Source organism: Mesoplodon bidens, assembly GCF_964165515.1.
Source record: "Mesoplodon bidens genome assembly, chromosome: 19".
Classification (NCBI taxonomy): domain Eukaryota; kingdom Metazoa; phylum Chordata; class Mammalia; order Artiodactyla; family Ziphiidae; genus Mesoplodon; species Mesoplodon bidens.
In genome coordinates, this window is record NC_138179.1 from 25,679,046 (window position 1) to 25,701,883 (window position 22,838).

The window sequence follows — 22,838 nt, forward strand, 5'->3', positions numbered from 1 at the left end:
TCAGGATTGGCAGATTCGTCCGTCCCGTATTTACAAAAGGACAGAAAAGGATGGAGGCAGGGCCCTTCCAGGTCTCCAGCGCGTGGGCACACCTCCCTCCAACGCCTACTCCAGCTCAATGATTGCACCTCTTTACCTGGTTTCCACCCCACCGATTACTCTTCCCCCCAAAAGGATCTTATCATTTTTCCCCAAAACACTAAATTCCTAAAAGCCCCCGTGGTCCTCACTGGGCCAGTCTTATGGCCCTTCCCCAGCCCGCAGTCCTTGGTCATCCTCCTTCCCATGCTCAGCCCTCAGTCATTATCTCCTTTGGGGGAAAAGTAGGATTGGGACTCTTTCAAATTAGAGGAGATTCAGTGGCCACCAAATGTCAACACTGGTAGATAAAATGTATCTTAGGCTTTGATATCAAAGGTTTCTCTATTCCTTACACTTGGAATAAAAATGCTTAGGTTTCGTCGAGTTTGGTTCAATTTGGCAGCTATAAACCTAGAGGAGGATGTCAGGTTTATGATGATGCCCTCCAGAGCAGTGGTCCCTCACCCTCCACACCCCCGCAGATCATCAATCCATAGAGATAAAAGTAGCTTCTCTCACCTGGAAAACTTTATGCTCAGTGAAGTAAACCAGACACAAAGGGACAAATATGGTGTGCATCCACTTCTGTGAGGTCCCTGGAGTCCTCAAATTCATAGAGGCAGAAAGTAGAATGTTGGTTCCCAGGGGAGAGGGGAATAAAGGGTGAGTGTTTCATGAGTACAGAGGTTCAGTTTGAGATGATGAAAAAGTTCTGGAGGTGGGTGGTGGTGATATTTGCACAGCATTGTGAATGTACTTCATGCTGCTGAACTGTACACTTACAAATTATTAAATGGTAAATTTTATGTCATATGTCTTCTACAAAGATTTTTTTTTAAGTAGTCTATCTCTGGATGGGATCTCGGATCACATAGGACTGGAGGTGTCTTGGCCCCAAAGAAAACATAGTTCAGATATGATGTGCCACCTAGCAGAGCCCCTAGAGGTGGTTTCCTTGACGTGCACATGCTCAGAATCATTGGCTGGTTATAGTTACAATAATTAGCAGAGGTATAAGAAGATGGTGGTGGTGACAGTGAGAACTACCATTTTTTGAGTATAAACTATCGGTCGGCCATCTTTCAGAGGTTTGCTTTAGAACTGAGTTTGGGAGTGTGCCTTCCTCTGCAATTTTTCGGAATAGTTTCAGAAGGAGAGGGGTTAACTCTTCTCTAAATGTTTGATGGAATTCACCTGTGAAGCCATCTGGTCCTGGTCTTTTGTTTGTTGGGAGTTTTAAAATCACAGTTTCAATTTCAGTACTTGTGATTGGTCTGTTCATATTTTCTATTTCTTCCTGGTTCAGTCTTGGGAGATTGTACCTTTCTAAGAATTTGTCCATTTCTTCTAGGTTGTCCATTTTATTGGCATAGAGTTGCTTGTAGTAGTCTCTTAGGATCCTTTGTATTTCTGTGGTGTCCACTGTTTACCTCTTTTTCGTTTCTAATTTTATTGATTTGAGCCCTCTCCCTTTTTTTTCTTGATGAGTCTGGCTAAAAGTTTATCAGTTTTGTTTACTTTGAGATTTGCTTTAATTTTTGCCCTACAAGATAAGTTTTAAATGTAAACATAATAAATCAGGATCTTAACGAGGTTAAATGAAATGCAGGTTAACCAGCTTCTCCATGACAAAACTGGGGCTTGAACTCAAGTGACTGATGTCAAAGGCTTTGCTATTGTCATTCTCGAGAGTGGAAAGGGGGCGGGGGATAGATGGGAGAAACCTGAACTGGGCTTGACTACTGGGTGTATGGGGAGAGGTGTCACCTGGGAGAGTTACAGCAGTAGCAGAAATTGGGAGGGTAGACTGAGGAGATGGTTTCAAGGTTTGTCGGCAAGTTCATTCAGTTTAGAAAAGTTGAGCACAAGTACCAGCAGGACAACCAAGTGAAAAAGTCTAGCCAGTTTCCATCACTTAGACGTATATCAGCCTCACTCAGCTCACCTGTGCTGTCAGGGATAGGAACAGAAATCTTGGAATCGTTTGCATAATGGGGAGGGTTGGAAGTAGCGCAGCAAGTGAGATAGAAGGAGAACAGAATGGAAAGAGTGGGAGGGAAGGATGGAGAAGGCGGAAAGGAAGGAGAGAAGAGGAATAAAGGAGGTGAGTGATGGAACCACATGTAGGGAAAGGAAGAAATAAGAGGACTTAATGCAGGTAACCCTCAAAAACAGTAATCAGAAAGGTTAGGCAATGAAGGTGATGTTTTCCAGAAAAATGCTTCTGTTTTGCTGCATAGAAGTGAAAGGGGAAAAGCACTGAGAAAAACGTTTGATTTCTCATTAAAAAGTTATACGTGGTAATTTGACAGTATATGGATTTTTTTGTATCCTGCTTCTAACAAACTGGAGAGTCAGAGAGCCAGAGAGCATGGGGGGTCGGGGGAGGAGAGAGAAAGTAAATGGGAAGTTTAAAAAATTGGGAAAATATTTGATGGATATTAAGAAATAATTATTCATATTTTAGGTGTGATAATGATCTTATATCTATATTTTTAAGAACTTACTTTTTAGGCAGAGATACCAAAATATTTACAGATTAAAATATATAATTTGCTTCCACATAATTCAGGAAATGTAGGGGAAGAAGTAGTTTGGGGTATAAATGAAACAAGATTGGCGTATAAATGAAACAAATGCGGGCTGATAATTGTCAAAGCTGGTTAATGGGTTTGTGGGTTCACTACACTTTTCTATTTACTTTTGTGTATGTTTGAAATTTTTCATAATAAATGGTTTAAAGTTTTATCAATGATTAAAACCCCAGGGAGGGACTTCCCTGGTGGTCCAGTGGTTAAGACTCTGTGCTTCCAATGCAGGGAGTGCAGGTTCGATCCCTGGTCGGGGAATTAGAATCCCACATGCCGCATGGCACGGCCAAAAAATTAAATAATTAATTAATTAAAAAAATAAAACACCAGGGAATGTAAGAAAGAGGTTTATACAAATCTTTGTCCCAAGCAAGCCTACACAGCATAATATTCTGAAATTTATAGCAAACTGGACTGAACAAGTACTCATTTTATTTTAGAATATGAGCTGCATTATTTAATAATGTTTAAATTATTCAGTGCCAGAGCAGATTCTAAAAATAAACGTAGAACTCATTAATTTTAAGTAACTCTAAATTAAAACGGTAGTGAGTTGCCATTTTGCACTTTTTCAAACCAGCAAATCTAAAGGAAAATGGTAAAACAATGCTAGCCAGGCTAGGGGGCCGAGAGCATATTTTATTGCTTGTGGTACGGTAAGTTATTCAAATCCTTTTTGAGATAACTTTAAAAATAACTCTTAATGTCATATATATTCACTATTGAAATATGATAGTGTATAAAAAAGTGAAGAGTATTTTTTTTGTCTGCACAGCACGTGGAATCTTAGTTCCCCAACCAGGGATCGAACCCGTGCCCTCTGCAGTGCAAGGCGCAGTTTTAACCACTGGACCACCAGGGAAGTCCCAAGTATTTTAGAAGACAATTAACTCACAGATTCTGTATGCTTCTAGACTTAAAATATGCGTGAGCATGTTTGGTTTTAAAGTAATTATTTTCAAGTAATTAGGTGAACATATACTTCGGGCACGCTTATGTTGTTTTATTGATCATGGACGTCTTCATAACGTTTAATATTCAAGAAGATGTTCCTTTTTAATACACTTCTCCACCTCGTTGACATCCCTCTATTGGACTTTTAACTTGCTTCCAAATTTTTGCTATTAAGCATATAATTTGTGGGCTTCCCTGGTGGCGCAGTGGTTGAGAGTCCGCCTGCCGATGCAGGGGACACGGGTTCGTGCCCCGGTCCGGGAGGATCCCACGTGCCGTGGAGCGGCTGGGCTCGTGAGCCATGGCCGCTGAGGCTGCGCGTCCGGAGCCTGTGCTCCGCAACGGGAGAGGCCACAACAGTGAGAGGCCCGCGTACCGCAAAAAAAGAAAAAAGAAAAAAAAATTATAGATATGTATGTGTGTGTGTGTATATATATATATATATATAGTTTGTACATACATTTATTAATTTCTCTAATTATCTCCCCAGGCTAAATACATGGGAGTGGAACTCCTAAACCAAAATATATTACTATTTTTAAGAACTCTTGATCCATATGGCCCCATTCCTGTCCTGAACATTTGTGGCAATCTATTCCCAGAGGTAGTGTGTTAGGGCAGCGCTTCTCAAGCCTGAATGTGCCCAGGGAAGCATCTGGGGCTCGTGGTGAAATGCAGATTCTGATTTGATAGGTGTGGGGAGGGGCCTGAGATTCTGCATTTCTCCCATAAGCGCCAGATGCCGTCTGATGCTGCTGGTCCAAAGACCACACTTGGAATAGCAAGGTATTGAAAAGCTTTTTTTTCTTAACATTTTTATTCAGTTATTTTTTCTGCTACTTCACTGACACAGTGTTATTATTCATTTCTTTGTCAATTTGGTGAATACAAAGCTATGTACATACTTATTTTATTTGCATTTCTTGGAATACTAATGATGGTGTACATGTTATTGGCCATTTTTCTTTTAATTTTATCTTTTATTTGTGAAGGGTTGGATCATGTCCATTACCCAGTTTTAAACTGGGTATCAGTCTTTTTCTCTTGATACCTTGAGCTTACTAACACTTGATTACTTGCCCTGCAATTATCTTTTAATGAGGTGGCTATTTGCATTTGCATTTTCTTCCAGTATTTTTGACTTATAGTTTTCAATTTTTGTGGTCAATATTTTTATTATTACTCTCTTTGCTTTGAGGCTCAAAAGATCTTTCCCTGCAAAATATCAGAAGAATATTTCCCTATAGATTTCTGGCTGTTTTATGGAATTATTGACATTTAGGTATTTAATATGTTTCCCATTTTAATTAACAAAAGCAATATGCTGATGTGGGCTATTTTGGAAATACAGATAAGGAGAACCATTGTTAAGATTTTAGCATATTTTTATCTAGACATTTTCATCTTGCAAGCATAGGTTTAAGTATATATATATATATATATATATATATATATATATATATATATATATACACACATACATATATATATATACACATACACATATTTATATAATCCTTATAGAAATAGAATCAAGCAATTCAAACGTTTCTCACTTAATCATATACCATAAATAATTACTCATTATTCTATATCAACAAATAGCATCAGTTTTAATGGATCTAAAGGGTTCCATCATGTCTATCATATTTTTACATATCTGTGATTTATGAACACATGTAATTATTTCAACCCTGCAATTTTATATAATATATATATATTATATAAAATTGCAGGGTTGAAATAATTCCATGTGAATCAACGTAATAATAATAGCAAACACACTGCACTAACAATTTGTGAGACACTACTCCAAGCCCTTTACAAATTTTAGGCCATTTTAATCCTCACAAAAATGTATAAGGGAGGTACGGTCATCCCCATTTTACAGAAAGATCACTGAGCTGGGAAGAGGTGGGGCCAGGATTTGAATGATGGTCTCATCTCCGCACATACTTCTCTCAATATATGACTGTTACCAAGCCAGTCAGTAAAATTAGGACATCGATGGTAATGCAGAACTGCAAGGCTGAGAACCTGGTCCTGGGACCAGTAGCATCTGCATCCTCTGGGAACTTGCTAGAAACCCAGATTCTCAGCCCCCAACTCAGACCTGCTGAATCAGGAACCCCAGGCTGGGACCCAGCTGTGCTGTAATGCTCTTGCCAGTGGTGGCAAAGAGGTGGTGGACAGGGTACTCAACTAGGATGCAGAGGTCCCGGGCTGTCAGCCTGCTTTGATGTTGTGGGTTGAGGGTTGATGTCCAAACCCAGGCAGGTATCCGTTTTCTCACCTGTAATGTGGGGACAAGGACCAGGATGGGGGTTGGAGAGCAGTAGACCAGATAACCGCCGTGGTTCACTTGAGCTGGACATTTCTATAATCTGGATCCATGAAAACATGGTGTATGCCAATATTTTCAAATCATGAAAATTGTGCAAAACTGATGCACATCTGGTGTAGGGGAGGAAATCGGAAACAAGGAAGGGGACATTATAAAATCCCATTTGTGATGTCTTAAAGTTTCTGTAACAATAAATACATTTTTAAAAGATTGTCATTAAGCAGTGCTAACGACGGCCTGGTTTCTTTAGGTCTCTGAGTTAAGACAACAGCTTCGAATACGAGGTTTGCCGGTGTCCGGCACCAAGCTGGCCCTCATGGACCGGCTTCGGCCCTTTCAGGACTGTCCTGGGAACCCTGTGCCCAACTTCGGTGACATAACGACTGTCACTTTTCCTGTGACACCCAGCAACGCGCTGCCCAATTACCAGTCCTCCCCGTCCACCAGCGCCTTGTCCAATGGCTTCTACCACTTCGGCAGCACGAGCTCCAGCCCCCCGATCTCGCCTGCCTCTTCCGACCTGTCGGTGGCAGGGTCCCTGCCGGACACCTTCAACGATGCCTCCCCGTCCTTTGGCCTGCATCCGTCCCCAGTCCACGCGTGCCCCGAGGAAAGCCTCATGGGCAGTCTAAATGGGGGTTCCATCCCTCCCGAGCTGGATGGACTGGACTCCGAGAAGGACAAGATGCTGGTGGAGAAGCAGAAGGTGATCAATGAGCTCACCTGGAAACTCCAGCAAGAACAGAAGCAGGTGGAGGAGCTGAGGCTGCAGCTGCAGAAGCAGAAGAGGAGCAACTGTCCCGAGAAGAAGCTGCTGCCTTTCCCGGCCGCCCCCATCAAGCAGGAAGACGCCACCTCCAGCTGTCCTTTTGCATCCCCGCAAATAGCTGTGAAAAGACAGAGCGCCTGCTCAGAGGGCCAGCCGCCGGCCCGTGAAGATGCTCAGCTCCTGCCCCTTGGGAACACTCGCTGTGCGGAGCCCTCAGGTCAAACCAGCGTACTTTCTTCCACATTCCTCAGCCCGCAGTGCTCCCCGCAGCATTCGCCCCTCGGGGCTGTGAAAAGCCCGCAGCACATCAGTTTGCCCCCCTCGCCAAACAACCATTACTTTCTACCTGCATCTTCGGGCGCCCAAGGAGAAGAGCACAGGGTCTCCTCACCTGTCGGCAGCCAGGTGCGTACTGCACAGGTAAGAACTCCTGGCCCCGTGCCTGGTGATCCCGTCCTCCTGGAAGCGGGATGTGGATGTGCAGCTGCTAAAGAGCTGACGTTGGAACTTTTCATGGGGAGGGTTTGCCACACACCCAGTAGCAACTTCCAGACGCCACAATGCACAAGCCTTTACAGTAGAACGAACTCGCTTCCGAGGCTAGCGCGGCAAACTTGTTCTGGAAAGGGCTAGATCATAAATGGTTTGGGCTTTGTGGGATGTACAGTCTCTGTCACAGCGCCTCAGCCCTACGCCTGGATCACGAAAGCAGCCATGGACAACTGGTAAACGAATGCACGTGGCTGTGTTCCAGTGAAACTTTATTTACAAAAACAAGCCAGGGGCTGGATTTGGCTCGTGGGGCTGTTCCCAGGACCACTTGGTATCAAGCCTTACCATAGGCCAAACCAACTCATCAAGAGGGCCAAAGAGGGAGTTACCATGGCCATGTAATGGTCTGCATAGTACAGATATTTACGTACTGTGTGCCAGGCTCTGTTCTAGTCTCTGGGGATCAGTGCTGAGCTGGCCAAACAAAATCCCTATTCTCATGGGGAGACAGATAGTAAACAAAAGGTATAAGTAAGTATTTAACACATTAGAAGATGATACATTTTACAGAAAAAAGGCAGAGAAGGGAGATTAGGAGTTTGGAAGTTTACAACTTTAAAAGGAAAGGCCCGGGACATTTGAAGGAGGTAAAGGAGAAAACCTTGTAAGTACTTGAGGCAAAGGCATTGCAGGCGAAGGAGGAACAGCAAGTGCAAGGGCCCTGTGGTAGGAGCATGTGTGGAATGTTCAAGGACCAGAAAGAAACCAGTGTGTTTGGTGCAGAGCGAGAGTAGGGATGGCTTAGAATAGTGACCAGTTCAAAGACAAGACCAAGGTGACCATCCAGGACTTTCCTTTTATCCATGAAAACAAAGAATTATTAGGAAAGTCTCTTTGAGAAAGACAGTTACGTTATCAAAAGGTTCTGAAATCCATGTTATTAGAAAGGGAATAGGAAAAACACTTACATTAATTGGATGCCTGCCATGTACCAGGTCATAAGAGGCATGTACGTGAGTCATCTCATTAATTGTCACAACAACCTTACGAATTCCAATTTATCACTCTTTGCTGTTGAGGAAAATAAGGCCCAGGGAGGTGAAGCCAGTTGCCCAGGGTCACAGGAACCTAGGTTTATCAGATTCTAAAATGCATGCCCTTTTCCCACTGAATATTCTCTACCCTGGGAGTATAAGGCGTGGCCATAGGTAAGGCGAATACATCTTTTATGAACCCATCAGAACAACACATTCATGTGAATGATGCTCAGTCCTCAGTCAGCACTCTGGGAGGAGAAACTTACATGGATTATCATCCTCATTGACAACAGGTATTGAGTGCCTCATGTCCTAGGCAACAAAGGTAAAAATAGCTCTTGAAATATACAGCTGTGGACCAGAAGGTGCTCAGTTGAAGGATATCATACCATCAAGAAGAACTACCATTTGTACAGTCATTGATGGTTTACAAAGCACTCTTTGTAAAGACATGAATAAGTCCATAATAAAAAAAATTAAAAGATAAAGAGCGGGCTTCCCTGGTGGCGCAGTGGTTGAGAGTCCGCCTGCCGATGCAGGGGACGTGGGTTCATACCCCGGTCCGGGAAGATCCCACATGCCGCGGAGCAGCTGGGCCCGTGAGCCATGGCCGCTGAGCCTGCGCGTCCGGAGCCTGTGCTCCGCAACAGGAGAGGCCACAACAGTGAGAGGCCCGCGTACCGCAAAAAAAAAAAAAAAAAGATAAAGAGCAATATAGGATAACATCACTGATGGGCACTTGTGACATTAAATGCTGCATAAAGCATGGAAGTGTGTATTGATCATGAAGCGCTAGAAAAATCTGGAAGGCTTTGCAAATGGGTTGAACTTGAGAAGTGGAGTTGGAGAAGGAGAGTCAGGAAAAGATCATTCCATGTGAAAAAACACAGGGAGGGAATATATACAGGGCCCGGAGGGATTAGTAGAATTTAAGCTCGCAGAGGGGAAATCATACTCGACTGTGGAGCGTCTTGAAGACTTATCCTGTTTAGATGTGGAGACCCTACGATTTAGATGTGTGGAAACCATGGAAAGTTTGTGAACAGGAAATGATACGTCCAAAGCCAGATCTGAGACTTTGGTGATGGAATTCAGGGAGGTTTGGAAAGATGAGATACCAGGGCAGGGCCTAGTTGTCTCAGCAAAGGTTACCCTCAAATATGCTGCTGGTGGCCATTTAATTTGTCCTTCTTCCTTTCTACAGAACTCAGGGGCACGTGAGGGCCATCCTTCAAGCTTCTCTCCCCAGCCTTCCAGCCTTCACCCCTCTTTCTCTGGAGCCCAGGCAGACAGCAATCATGGTGCTGGGGGCAACTCTTGTCCCAAAAGCCCAGGTGTACAGCAAAAGGTAGGCACCTGGGAAGAGGTTTAAACTGGGGGTTGGCTTTGCCTCTTCTCTCTCTGTGGCCCCTGTTCTCCAAATGTTGAGGTTCAAAGGCAGAAAGAAATGACATTTTGGATAGAAACAAGTCCACTTGAAAGGGACAGAAATGGATGTACAGATATAAGTGAGGGTATTCCAAGGCACTGTTTCCAGGGTTCATCCCAGAAATTATGCCAACGTGGCCTTGGTATGTTTGCGAAACATCATGGCAAACAGACCTGGTTCAGTGAAGTTCAAGATTGGAGTCAGGGCACATGGGAAAAAAATGTGGAGAAAGAAGTAGTGGGTCCTCGGAAAGGACTGAAGAGATGCAGAAAGTTGGAGTCACGGTGCAAAAGGGAAGAGATGATGCATGTCAGCAGGTGGGACAATCGGGGGTATAAAAGATGCGGGACATGGGGAATTCGAGGAGCAGTGGGAAGATGGTAAAAAGGAGACAAATGGGCTTCCCTGGTGGCGCAGTGGTTGAGAGTCTGCCTGCCGATGCAGGGGACGCGGGTTCGTGCCCTGGGCTGGGAAGATCCCACGTGCCGCGGAGCGGCTAGGCCCGTGAGCCATGGCCGCTGAGCCTGCGCGTCCGGAGCCTGTGCTCCGCGATGGGAGAAAAAAGGAGACAAACGTGAGACGGCCATGACACAGAAGTGCTGCAGGCCCCAGAGCAGGGCATCCTGAGGGGACAGGGACCCTGAAAGGTCCCGGGCACTGCACAGAATGCACTCACAATCCCCAAGGCTGGCTCATGAAGAGATACCCTGGCAACACCTGCCTGCAACTGTCTGCATATACATCCACTTAGGAATGAAACGGGGTGGGAGATAAATCAGTCTGGAAATTCCTGGGTTGGTGGAGCTCTTCATGTCAGATTGGATGGACCCTTTGCTTTATTTTCTTTTCTCATCTCGCTTTCTCCCAACAGACAGGGTGTACCTTAGAGGGGGAAATGAATTTTTGAGGTTCCCATCCTGAGACGCCTCCAGCTTTGAGTCCATAGTGATGTGTAGCATTGTTAATATGTATCTGTGATATATATGTAACATAAATTTAAGCCCCAGCTTTTGTTTTCCCTTAAGTCAATGTTTGCAGAATTTAGCCTGTAGTTTCTAAAACAGAAGCTGTACCATTTCCGACGCATGCATTGATTGTCTTTCTCTGCGTTTTACTCACCCAGATGGCTGGTTTACCCTCTTCTGATAAGTCAGGGCCAGAGTTTTCACTTCCATCCCCAACTTTTTCTAAGTCAACGTCAGCAGTTTCAGAGATAAGCCAGCCTCCGTCCTATGAAGATGCAGTAAAACAGGTAAGCACGTGATTTGTTCTTTACGGAAGAGCAGGCTGACTCAGTGGACGTGGTTTTACACGATGCGGCCTCACGCGTGGAGATTCTGTTGTTGAGCGTGTCTGTCACCTCCCTGCTGGAATGAGCAAAATGTCTAGATGCTCATTGTGGGGATGTGTTGTGTGTGTACAGATGCCGCCTGAGGCGGAGAGAGAAGAGGTTGGCTGGGCGCCCAGCTGCCTGGGCTCGGTGCCAGCTGCCTCTCCCACTACCGTTGGGCAAGTATTCAACTTCTCTTACATAAAATGGAGACGATGTCTACTGCATAAGGATTTCAGATGATGCAGCATTTATCACATTGTCCAGACATGGGATAGGTACTCAAATATATGAGAGTAATTGCTGGGCCAGTCATTTCTAAGTTTCTTCCTAGCTTCAAAATTCAGTGATCCTAGTAAAATATGAATGGTTGTAGAAGCTGGGTAGTCATGGAGGTTTGTTTGTTGTAGCCTCCACTTCCATTTACGTTTGGAAAATTTTCAAATAATAAGTTAAAAAAAAAACAGCAATGAGTGATCTTATATTTCAAATGGTCTGAATGTGGATAAAGTATCAGATGGCCCTCTGTGTGTGCTCAACCCAGAAAATACCATCTCCATCAGTTGCTGCACCCTGGTATCCCACAGAGCAAAATCAGCCTGCAGTTAGATTTCATTTGGATGAGAGAGTGTTTTAAATATCGGGAAATTTTATGCAAAACGTAGGCTTTCCCGTTTCTGAAAAAAAATCAGAGAACTGGCAACCCTGTAGGCACATCTCTGCCAGACAACCATTGCCTGAAACAAAGTATCGTTGCCTCCTTGGACCAGAACATGTGTTCTAACCTCTACCCCTCTCTCTCTTGCTCTGTGTTTGGCTCATTTACCTTACCTGCCAGACCTTGTAGGCACTTAATGCAAATGATTCGTTCTCTAAGCAGTGCTGTCGCCCACGTTGATCATTGATGCCTCTGTTTATTGGGACCCGGCTCTCAGAAGAGTGAGATCAATATATGCCTCTGTTCTCCCCATTCCTGTCCCCTGGTATCTGTAAACATCAACGCATCCTTCTTGGTTTCAAAAGAAAAGAAAAAAGGCCAGGCAAGGTGGACTTCCATAAACAGACTCTGCTTCTCAACTCAGATGAGCCAGAGGGGAAGAGGTAGTCCTTACACATGGTGATAGATTCCACAAGCTGTCACAATGAGGAACCAGAGAAATGTGAACCACGTTCTTGGGTCACATCCTCAGCACCCAAATGGGAGGCAGAGCTGAGTCACCTCATTTCTTATTTTGTTTATTTGGGTTCTCTCTCTTTTCTTCTTGGTGAGCCTGGCCAGAGGTTTGTCAATTTTGTTTACCCTTCCAAAGGACCAGCCTTTGGTTTTGTTGATTTTTTTCCTATTGTTCTTTAATTCTTCCTTCCTTCTGCTGACTTTAGGTTTTGTTTGTTCTTTTTCCAGTTCTTTTAGGTGGTAAGTTGAGAATTTTCTTGTTTTTTTGAGGAAGGCACGTATCACTATGAATTTCCCTCTAAGAACTGCTTTTGCGGCATCCCATAGATTTTGTACGGTTGTGTTTTCACTGTCATTTGTCTCTGGGTATTTTTAAATGTCCTCTTCAATTTCATCGTTGACCCATTGGTTTTTTAGTAGCATGTAGTTTAGTCTCCATGTAAGCAATTTTTTCTCATTTCTTTTTCTGTGGTTGATTTCTAGTTTCATGCCATTGTGATCAGAAGAGATGCTTGAACTAACTTCTATCCTCTTAAATTCGTTGAGGCTTGTTTTGTGTCCTACCCAAGTCACTTCAAAGTGATAAAAATGGCCACAGTATATATGTGTTAAGGTGCCCATCTCCTGGGATGGAAACTTCTCAAACAACTGAATTCACTCTGAAGAACTCTGGGCTAGGGAGCATTCTGCCTCCTTTTCCCCTTCTTTTGTTGTAATAGATTGTTTTATTCAGTAGTTTTCCTGTCCAGAATTCATACTGAGCTTTAATCACACATGGTTCCAAAACCTTTAGTCAGTTACACTCATATACATAGCCTCATTATTCACAAAGGCCAAAAGGTGGAAGCAACCCAAATTGGTTGAATGGATGAATGGATAAACCATTGATGGATGTATGGATAAACCAAATACATATTCTGTACATGCAATGAATATTATTCAGCATTCACAAGGAAGGACACTCTGACATATGATACATACAGCATGGATGCACCTTGAAGACATTATGCTAAGTGAAATAATCCAGCTGTAAAAGGAAAAATGCTGTATCAATCCACTTATCCGAGGTACTCAGCGTTGTCAAATTCAGAGGGACAGAAAATAGAATGGTGGATGCCAGGGGCTGGGGGAGGATGCAATGGATAGTTAGTGTTTAATGGGGACAGAGTTTCAGTTTTGCAAGGTGAAGAAAGTTCTGGAGCTGGACAGTGGAGACGGTGGCACAACAGTGTGAAGGAACTTAATGCACTTGAACTGCACACTCTGAAATGGTTGAGATGGTAAATTTTATGTTGTGTGTATTTTACCACAATTAAAAAAAAAAACACCCTAGCCAAACCTAGTTCAAATGCCTGTTGTGCTGCTTCTAATGATTTCCTACAGAAGTGGTTGCCATTTTTTAACTTCTCTGTTCTCCTTTGGTTACTTTGCAATAGCAAATGACCCAGAGTCAGCAGATGGACGAACTCCTGGATGTCCTCATTGAAAGTGGAGGTAAGACATCAGGATGCGCTGCACCTGCATGTACTCTGGGGAGCAAACCTCAGGATCAAGGTCAGATGCTCATTGTAAGCTGGACCAAAAAGTCATTTCAGGGTTGAGTGTCACTTCCTCTCAGCCTCCTGTCCACATCTGAAGCAGAGATAATGTGAATAGAAGGCATAGATGATGATTCCTCACTGCCTTTGTACCGTTGTCCTCAGAAAATTTTTCACCAGTCATTTTAACAGTTTTCATCTTTCAGCTCAGTCCATGTTTCCCTAAATGTTTTCTCCTGCTACACCATTTCTCCCTGCTGTTCTAATCCCAATGTCCCCCTCTTCTTAATTATAAGAAGAAGAAAGCAGATAAGGCAAGTTTTGTGCTACCTACTCAAAATGAAATTTAATTGGTAATCTCCCACTGATGACCAATTCATGTTCACATGGCATTCAAGTAAAAAATGATCAGTGTGTTCTTTTTGCCTCCTTTTAAGTCATTCATTTATTTCTCTTTAAAAAATTACATAGTATGTGCCTAAAATTTGAAACCACACAAATGAGTAGGATCATGTAAGGAGAACGTGTGCATAGAAAGAAAAGACTCCAGATCTGAGCCCTTAAGTAACAACATTGAAAGTTTCAGGGAGAAAAGTGGCCAGGCATCATACTAGGTTCAATGCTGTACCAGGCAAAGTCTCCACCTTTAGGGGGTTTGCGGTCTGGTAGGGGAGATGGGGAAAAAGCAAGTAAACAGGCAATTCTTCCATTGTAACAAGAGGGAAAAAGGAAAAGATGGGCACAGGTGTATGTATTGTTGTAAGTTTCATAATGGAAAGATGAGTGGGTTCCTATCAGACACCCTCATATTTTTAATGAAGTATGTTGGCAAGGTCTGCAAAGAGTCGGGGTGCAAGAGGGGAGCACGGGAGGTTCCAGGGAAAAAGAACGGTGATGAATTGGTCACAAGTGAATTGAGTTTTCTGGAGAAACACAGTAGGATCCCTAGGGCAGTATTAAGTGCCACTTGTAAGTTTGACATCATGAAGTTAAAGAGAAACCGGGAAGCTTCATTGTGTAAGTTTTCTCTTGAACATCCAGCCAATCCAGGGCAGGCTCGGAGAAAACAGATGATAAGATTCATCCAGATGTGGGCTTTTGCCAGGGGAGTATGGTGATGGGAGAAAAGGACAAGGGGATTGAGGATATTTATGAGAGAGTAATTACAATGGTGGCTCAGGAGTATAGACGGGACAAGAAGTAAAAACCAGAAGGGGCTGATGGATGGTGATACTATAGCAGAGTTGGCAGCTGGGGGTGACCCCAGCTGGCTGAGAAGTTGTTGTTGTGGGGTCCTTATGAGGGGAGCTAGAGGAATAGGAGGAGATGGACAGAGAGTTGGCAATACTGATCGAAATTGAGCTTTCAGGGGGATGCAGTGTTTGGGGACAACAAAGTCCAGGCTGTGTCCAGCAGAATGGGAATGGCGGAATCACCTGAGTTGGAGGGATGGAGTGTCAAGGAACGGAGAGGCCAGCTGGACAACGGGTCACTTCTGGGGATGCTGAAGTCACAGAGGATGGCAAGAGTTGAAGTGGGCGAAAACAATGAACCGGAAGTAGAGTTTTCAGTGGATGAGGAGGAGGGGCCAGGAGACTGGGGGGTGGGGGCGGGGGCAAGGAGAGCAGTGTGACCCTCAAAACCACTGAGGAGGGCTTCCCTGGTGGCGCAGTGGTTGAGAGCCCGCCTGCCGATGCACGGGACACGGGTTTGTGCCCCGGTCCGGGAGGATCCCACATGCCGCGGAGCGGCTGGGCCCGTGGGCCATGGCCGCTGAGCCTGCGCGTCCGAAGCCTGTGCTCTGCAATGGGAGAGGCCACAGCAGTGAGAAGCCCGCGTACCACACACACAAAAAAAACCACCACTGAGGAGTTAATAAGAATGAGGGGGAGTGACAATCAGAACGTGGCAATGGGAAAGGACCTGATGACCCATCTTCTGGCTCTGCAGCAAAGAAACCCCCATTGAGGGTGTAACGGAGGATGCAGTGTCCTCAGGGGATAGCCAGGTGTCGGTGAAGAAGCAGGTAAAAGAACCTGCTTTGAGCATTCAGTAATCACAGAGTGGAATTTCCAGCAGGAGAGGGTTTGGGTAGAGACCCAAGGGAAGAACTGAGAATATACAGAGCAGTTTGGGGATCAGACTGGGTGGTGAGCAGTGACCCGAGCAGCATGGCCGTCTCCTGCGTCTACACGTAAGTCATTCGTTCCAAAGATTCATGCACGTGTCATGCTCGATCGGAAGTGCTTGAACAATTCCCGTTGTGTTTTACCAACAGAAATGCCGGCTGACGCCAGAGAGGATCATTCATGTCTTCAAAAAGTCCCAAAGATACCTGGGTCTTCTCGAAGCCCCACTGCTGCCCTCCCCGCCAAGCCCCCAGCTTCCTTTGAACCAGCATCTGCAGGAGGCCAGCTCTCCTTCGATCACTACGGCGCCGACAGCAACGAGCACCTTGAAGTCTTATTAAATTCCCAGAGCCCCTTGGGGAAGGTGGGCGACGTCACGCTTCTGAAAATCGGGAGCGAGGAACCCCCTTTCGATGGGATGATGGATGGATTCTCCGGGAAGGCTGCGGAAGACCTCTTCAACGCGCACGAGATCCTGCCGGGCCCCCTCTCCCCCATGCAGACTCAGTATTCACCCTCTTCCGTGGACAGCAGTGGGCTGCCCTTAAGCTTCACGGAATCTCCTTGGGAAAGTATGGAGTGGCTGGACATCACGCCACCCAGCTCCACCCCGAGCTTCAGCTCCCTCTCCACCGGTGGCCCCAGCATCTTCAACATCGATTTCCTGGATGTCACGGATCTCAATTTGAATTCCCCCATGGACCTCCACTTACAGCAGTGGTAGATGCTTGATGCAGCGTGCTTACGGAAGACCAGTAGGAACCCCGTGGGGGAAAGCACACAACCGTAAATACTTACATTATCCAAAAGAAGGAGCGGGGATGGGGGACGAGGGGGAGGAGAAGCCGGAGAGAATTAAAAAGAAGCAATGGAGACTTCTGTGACAACGAACAAGAGAAAATAGGAGTCTTTTCTATATAGATAGATAATGTAATATTTACCGAACTTCAGTGACGGTTCATGATTTCAGCAGTGCATTCAAAAATGTGCTTTTTCAGACCAAGAATGCCAAAAAAAAAAAAAAAAAATTCTTCCACTGCCTTTTCAAACACCAGTCTTTTTTCTAGCCTATACTTTTTCTCAGGCATTGTTGGGGCATAATCTCACTTTGTAAGCTTTTCTCATGAATTTATTACACATACTGTGGAAAGAAGATGTAAGCTCTCTAGGGAGCACAGGGAAGCCAGTCCATCAGAGGTGATGGAGGGCGTACCCATGACGGAAGCTGCTTCCTGTCTGTCCGTCACCTGGCTTTCAAAATAGAAGTCAGGCCCAGTGTCAGGTTCTTAAGGCAGAACAGAGGGACAGGACCAATCCATTCCCAGGGGAGTGAAATGAACTCAGCGTCCCTCAGCCACAAAGCTGCCCCGTTGCAGTGGCCCCAATTCTGACCCACAACAGACCCACCTTTGGCCTAAAGAACCCCACCTAGAATTTCCCTCCTCCTCAACCAGTTGCCGAATCATTCCCACTGTCTCCGTGGTGATAAGCGCTGTGAAACAGGCGAGAACCCTAAAGCAAGAAGAAAAGCAAAACCGTCTGCCATAGACAGTTCTCCAGCACAACCCCCTTTAGTGTCAAAGACTAGAGAGGACCATGTAGGCAGACCAGAAGGACCTTTCTAGCCTCAGGAAGCCATATCAGAGATCATTCAGACAGGACTAGAGAACATCGTTTCACGTGTCATGGAAATAAATACCATGGGTTACTATAACAGGATGATTATTTATAGAAGTCAGGCTGCTTTTCTTGTTTTCTTATTGGTGGGAGGTGGTCCACCTCTGTTTACCTTCTCCCGCTCTACTTTTCTTTCAAGATGATCAGTCCTTTCTTGCTCCTCTGTTGGAGATCTTTCCTTTTCTGCCCCACAATCCGAAGAAGAGAACTTCTGCCGTCTAACCAGCTGTCATACACCTAATAAAGCCATATGTTAAAAAGCTAAAAAATCGAGGTTCTCCTGGAGACCTCATTCTCCATATGCGTAATCTGCTACAAAAGGAAGTCAAAAGAATGCCCTCAGGAAGAAACCAATGACTCGGCCTATCAGTCACAAAGCTGTCTCTACCCTCATTTGATTAATAGCCATCACTGATTTGGGTTGCTCTGGGGAAATCGGAAATCATTATATTGTAAAGATAAATATGAATCATAGTTACAAGGAGAGAGTATTCCAGGTCTGGGTTTCAGAAAGAAAATACAATTGCACGTTGAAAAGGATGGAAGGAGAAAAGACGACGGTCTCGTGTGCATTCCTCATCACCTCTTGTGCTTTTGCTGGGAATGAAAAACTTAAATTGCAGGATCGTCTCCCTAAGGCTCACTGTGGTTCCAGCTCACCGTTTCATAGTGTTGCATGCTGTAGAAAGTAGCTATCGCTGTTTTTATTTTTTATTTAAATCACTAAGGCACTGTTTTCTTCGTTTGTAAAAAAAAAAAAAATTGTTCACTGTGCACTTATGGAGAAAATAACCAAACATGTTGTGATTTTAGAAGTTCTCTTTTTGAAAAAAACCAAAGATTTAGAAGTCATTCCATTGTTAACTTGTAAACGTGTGTGAACACAGAGTGTTTTTGGTGACTGCTACTCTGAAAGCTGCCAGATCTTATTGGGGGGTGAGGAGGGAAGGAGAGGGATATATATATATATATATATATATACACATATATATATCTCTATACACACATGCATGTGTGTATAGATATATACATATGTATATGTATGTGTGTCTATAGGTGTGTGTATATATGTATCCATATATACACATACATATGTACATATACATACACGTGTGTATGTGTGTGTATCTTCAAGGCAGTGTTAGAGTTCTATACCAAAAGCCTTTAAGCCTCCATCTGCTGTGAAATGATCTTGCCCTTTCTCACTGCGAGTTCCTGATTAATCACCCAGATTACACGTTGCCTGTCTGTTTATGACTCATGGCTCCAACCCAATGACTCACAGCCACCTGCTTACCATGAACAGGCTCATCTTGACAGTGACTGTGATGTGAAAAGACAGAAGAGCATCACCGTTGGTCGCTGGAAAGGGTACTACCATCTCTCATGGGAGAGCACCAGTGGAAGATGACAATCGTTTTACATTCCTTCATCTGCATTGTGCTTTAAAAGAGCCACACGGTACACTTTGCTTTTATGTCCGTCATCAGAACCAAACATCTAGAGGGGAAGATTGCCAGTCTCTTCTTTGACAATGAAGCTATGGAGAAGAAAACCTTCGTGACACATTCCTCACATTTGTGTGTTCCTCAGACATTGAAGTTTTATTCGGATCTTGATAAAGCTCGCTGGTCCGTCCATTTCTCATATGCCACGTTGTGTGATTTTTTTTTAATGTTATTTTTGTACCCCTTCCTTTGGAAAACAATCGCACAGCAATCTCTGAGACTCTGGTCTGAGTGTCAATTATTTTTTCCTTTGGGTATTTCTGTCTGAAGTGCTAGACTTGGTTAGGAGGCCCCTGTCTTTGTAAGACTATGCATTTTCATTGGGATATTTTTAGGATATTATCTGGCACTGACATATACGCCTCACACTTAACGAAAGATATTCGCTACTACAGACCAACACACAACCCAGAGCAGACTCCTGGATTGTTGTTTTTAACCTCCTCCCACAGTCTCCACCCACCATATTCACTGTCCCTTTGTAGATCAGATACAGTATTTGCAAGATAAAACTGAGGATAATTGGGAGAAGGTTGATGAAGTTAGTTGCTCCCAGATCATCTGTGTTAATTCACCTGTCTCCTCTAGAGTATTTTTTTTTTAAGTTCTTTTAAACTCTTAGTTGTGTCTCCTTTTCTGGTGACAAATTGAGCATGACTAAAAGATGTACAGAGACTTAGGAAGATGGCCATGGTCAAGGTTAGCTTGAAACTAGCCACGTGTAGTTCTCTTAAGACCCCTGGGACTCCCCCGTGGTAAAGCAGACCTGCAGACATTTGCAGCTTTTCCCAACGCTGGTGCAGTAGGTTCACACTTATCCAGTGGAGTCAGGAAATTCCTTTGTGCAAATGCTTTCATTAAGCCAGTGCTCATTAGAAGCTCTGCTTCTAACAGCGTTATTGAGATGACACACACTCTACTATAAACGGGGGGGGGGGGGAGGAAAGAAAGAAGGAAGGAAGTTGAAGGAAAGAAGGGAGGGAGGGAGGGAGAAAGAAGGAAAGGAAAGGAAAGGAAGGAAGTTGAAGGAAGGAAGGAAAGAAAGGGAGGGAGGGAGAAAGAAGGAAAGGAAAGGAAAGGAACGGAAAGGAAAGGAAAGGAAAGGAAGGTCCTAACCTCTCAGTTCAACTAAGACTCTGCATTATGAAAAGCAAATCGTAAAATTTTGGATGAGAAACGATTCTCTCTAATGAAATGATTGCATTGGTAAATAAGGAAAGCAAGAGGGTCTTCCACCTAAATAGTCAAGGGTCTGTGAACTGGTGGCCTTTGCCATTCAGCAACATTTATTTCCAATCTGAAAAAAAGAATCAAAAACCTACCCCAAGTGTTTAAGACAGTCTTTTTCCAAAAATGTTCAGACACCATCAGCTCTTCTAGAAACCAATGCTTGCCTAGCCGAAAACTCCCACATCCAATTTACTCATCCAGTGGCTAAGTACTTGATGTCTCACCTGTGCAAAGCACACAAACCCCCAAATGTACAATACCACGTAGACTCTGCACAGATGGTTGAGATTTTGAGTGATTGGGGAGTTTCAAGAACACTGGGAATCTCCCAGTCCTCCAACCAGAAACCCTTTACCTATGGTGACAAAGGGATCTTCATTTTTCCAGAAGGTAGAGGGGAGGGCCCCTTTTTATGTAAAAACTGTGCCCATGCTAACATCTTTTTTTTCTTCTCAAACAGCCTCAGTGTGTCACTTAGACATCTTTCCTTACTTGCACCACTTAAATCATCTATGAGAGCTTTAGGGTTTGTTTTCATTGCCAGATACAGAAGCCTCTTGAAAATCAGGCAAGGGTAAAGGAAACTTTTTTTTTTTGCCTCAGCCCCTAGCCTTGATCTTAAGAACAAGCTCTCCGGACCAAAGGGACACTTAAGGGTGGGCGTGTCCATGGGGAGCCTCCATCTTTTAGGAGAAAAGCTGCAGGGTTGTGAGGGCAGCTTGGTCCCCCTTCAGGGCTTGGCTGTGGTCCTCACAGGGGAAGTCCACAGATGCACACAGTTTGCTATCAGCTATGAGAGAACTCGGATTAAAAGAGTCTGGAGTGTTCATTTTCCTATAAATCTGGTAGAAACCAACAGGGCGGTTCAGATGCTGAAACTGCTAATGCCGTATTAGATGATATTACTAGACACACAGAGCGCAGGTCCTGGAACAAGACAGTCCTGTAAGTCTGAGAGCTGCTCAGTGTGGTGAGGAACTGGGTTCGATTCTGGAATCCACATTTTCAGAGCAACCCTGTCTAGGCTGAGACTGCACATTAGGAGATGATTTCAAGACAGGAAGAGGTCTGAGAAAAATTTCTCTATCATCTTGCAGGGAAATTGTAATAGGATTCATTGAGTTTGATAACATATAAGTAAATTCCCTCCTGATTGTAGGAGTTGGTAGATTCTAGGCTTCTAGAATTCTATGGGTTAAGACCAACTCCTGATTGTCTCTTGTGCTTATTTTAACCACCTTCAGCCTCATGGACACTGGTCATGTGAGTTTCCTGTACATGTTTTAACAGCTCCCGAGGGTTTATGGAAAAAGGGAGGATGACGATGAGGATCCTGGAGGCTGTTCTAATGTTTTCCAAAGGAAGGGAATCCACACTGCTGCCCAGAGTTCTCTCCAGTGCGCCCACAGTGGGGAAAGAGGGCTGGGTACTTGAAATCTTCCCTTGGCGAAACACAAAGAGACACATTGTGAAGAAGTCAAAAGAGCCAGCATACGTTCTCTGCAGGGACCCTGTGAGGTGGAGTTTTCACGTTGGCCTCCTTTGCTCAACGATACATAACTAGAAAGAAATGTGGGTGACCAGGAAGAGAAAAGAAGCAATGGCTAAATACCAAAGTTGGCATGTGTTCTTTTTAAAAAATATATGTATATTTTTAAATAAAATGTTTATTTTAGAAAGAGATGGAAGCTTTTTTCTTAACTATGTGATGTACCAGGCATTGTGCTGTTATTTCACTAAATTCTCACAATGGTCCCATGAAGCGGTACCATGATTATCCCCAGTTTACGTTGAAGAAACAGAGTTTGGAAAGGCTAAGTTAATCGCTTAAGGTTACACGTCTCAAAATTGGCAGAACCAGTAATCACACTTTATTTATCTCCAATGTCCCTGATCTCAAATGCTGTACATCTCACCCGCACTTACCACTGATGATACTAATAAAATAAGGACTTCAGTGAAAAGGAACAGAGTCTGCAGTTACATATATGCTGTTAAAACACACGGACAGATAAGTTAGCCAACCCAATGTTCTCATCAGTTTCGCAGCTGAGCAAACCGAATGGTAATGTAGAACAAATTGGGCATCAAGGTGATCTATAAAATCTGTAGAAACTCCCGAAGGAAGACTGAGTTTTTATCTTCTTTTCTTCCCTAAATTTATTCCTGACCATCATTTTCTCATCAGTACATATATAAACCAAATGGAGGAGCTGAGATTTTGTGAAAGAGCCCTGGAATGGGGGTCCTCAGCTCTAGTTCAGACTAGCATTAGTCTTGCCCCCTGCCATGGCTCTGCCTTCCCTGCTCTGGCCTTACTTTCTCGTGGGTTCTCCCCACGTAGAAACAAGAAGGTCACAGGTGGCCAGAAGCCCCAGGTGTTCATCCTGCCAGATTAGCAGTTCCAGCAAAAAGAGAGTTTCTCACTCCTAAGAGTCGCAGCGGAAATCTGACAGCTGTCTCTCAGTGGACTCATCCATGAATCAATCTCTGTGGCCATGAGCATGAGATACAAATTCATCCACAGGGTCTGGATCTCCTGTTTAGCACTGAGC

At 44.2% G+C, this 22,838-nt stretch overlaps 1 protein-coding gene across 4 annotated transcripts in view; it reads left to right on the forward strand.

Annotated features, from left to right (window-relative positions):
- MYOCD (myocardin) overlaps positions 1-19,959 on the forward strand; it is a 93,169-nt gene extending 73,210 nt beyond the window's left edge. For 3 of the 4 annotated variants that reach the window (XM_081218008.1, XM_081218010.1, XM_081218011.1), the window contains 5 exons: positions 6,221-7,159; positions 9,473-9,616; positions 10,821-10,949; positions 13,638-13,695; positions 16,018-19,959. In XM_081218008.1, the coding sequence (XP_081074134.1) occupies positions 6,221-7,159; positions 9,473-9,616; positions 10,821-10,949; positions 13,638-13,695; positions 16,018-16,592 (1,845 nt within the window). In that variant the 3' untranslated portion in view covers positions 16,593-19,959. The remainder of the gene's footprint in view (positions 1-6,220; positions 7,160-9,472; positions 9,617-10,820; positions 10,950-13,637; positions 13,696-16,017) is intronic. The other variant, XM_081218009.1, reaches the window with a different exon arrangement.
- The last annotated feature ends 2,879 nt before the right edge of the window (positions 19,960-22,838 follow it).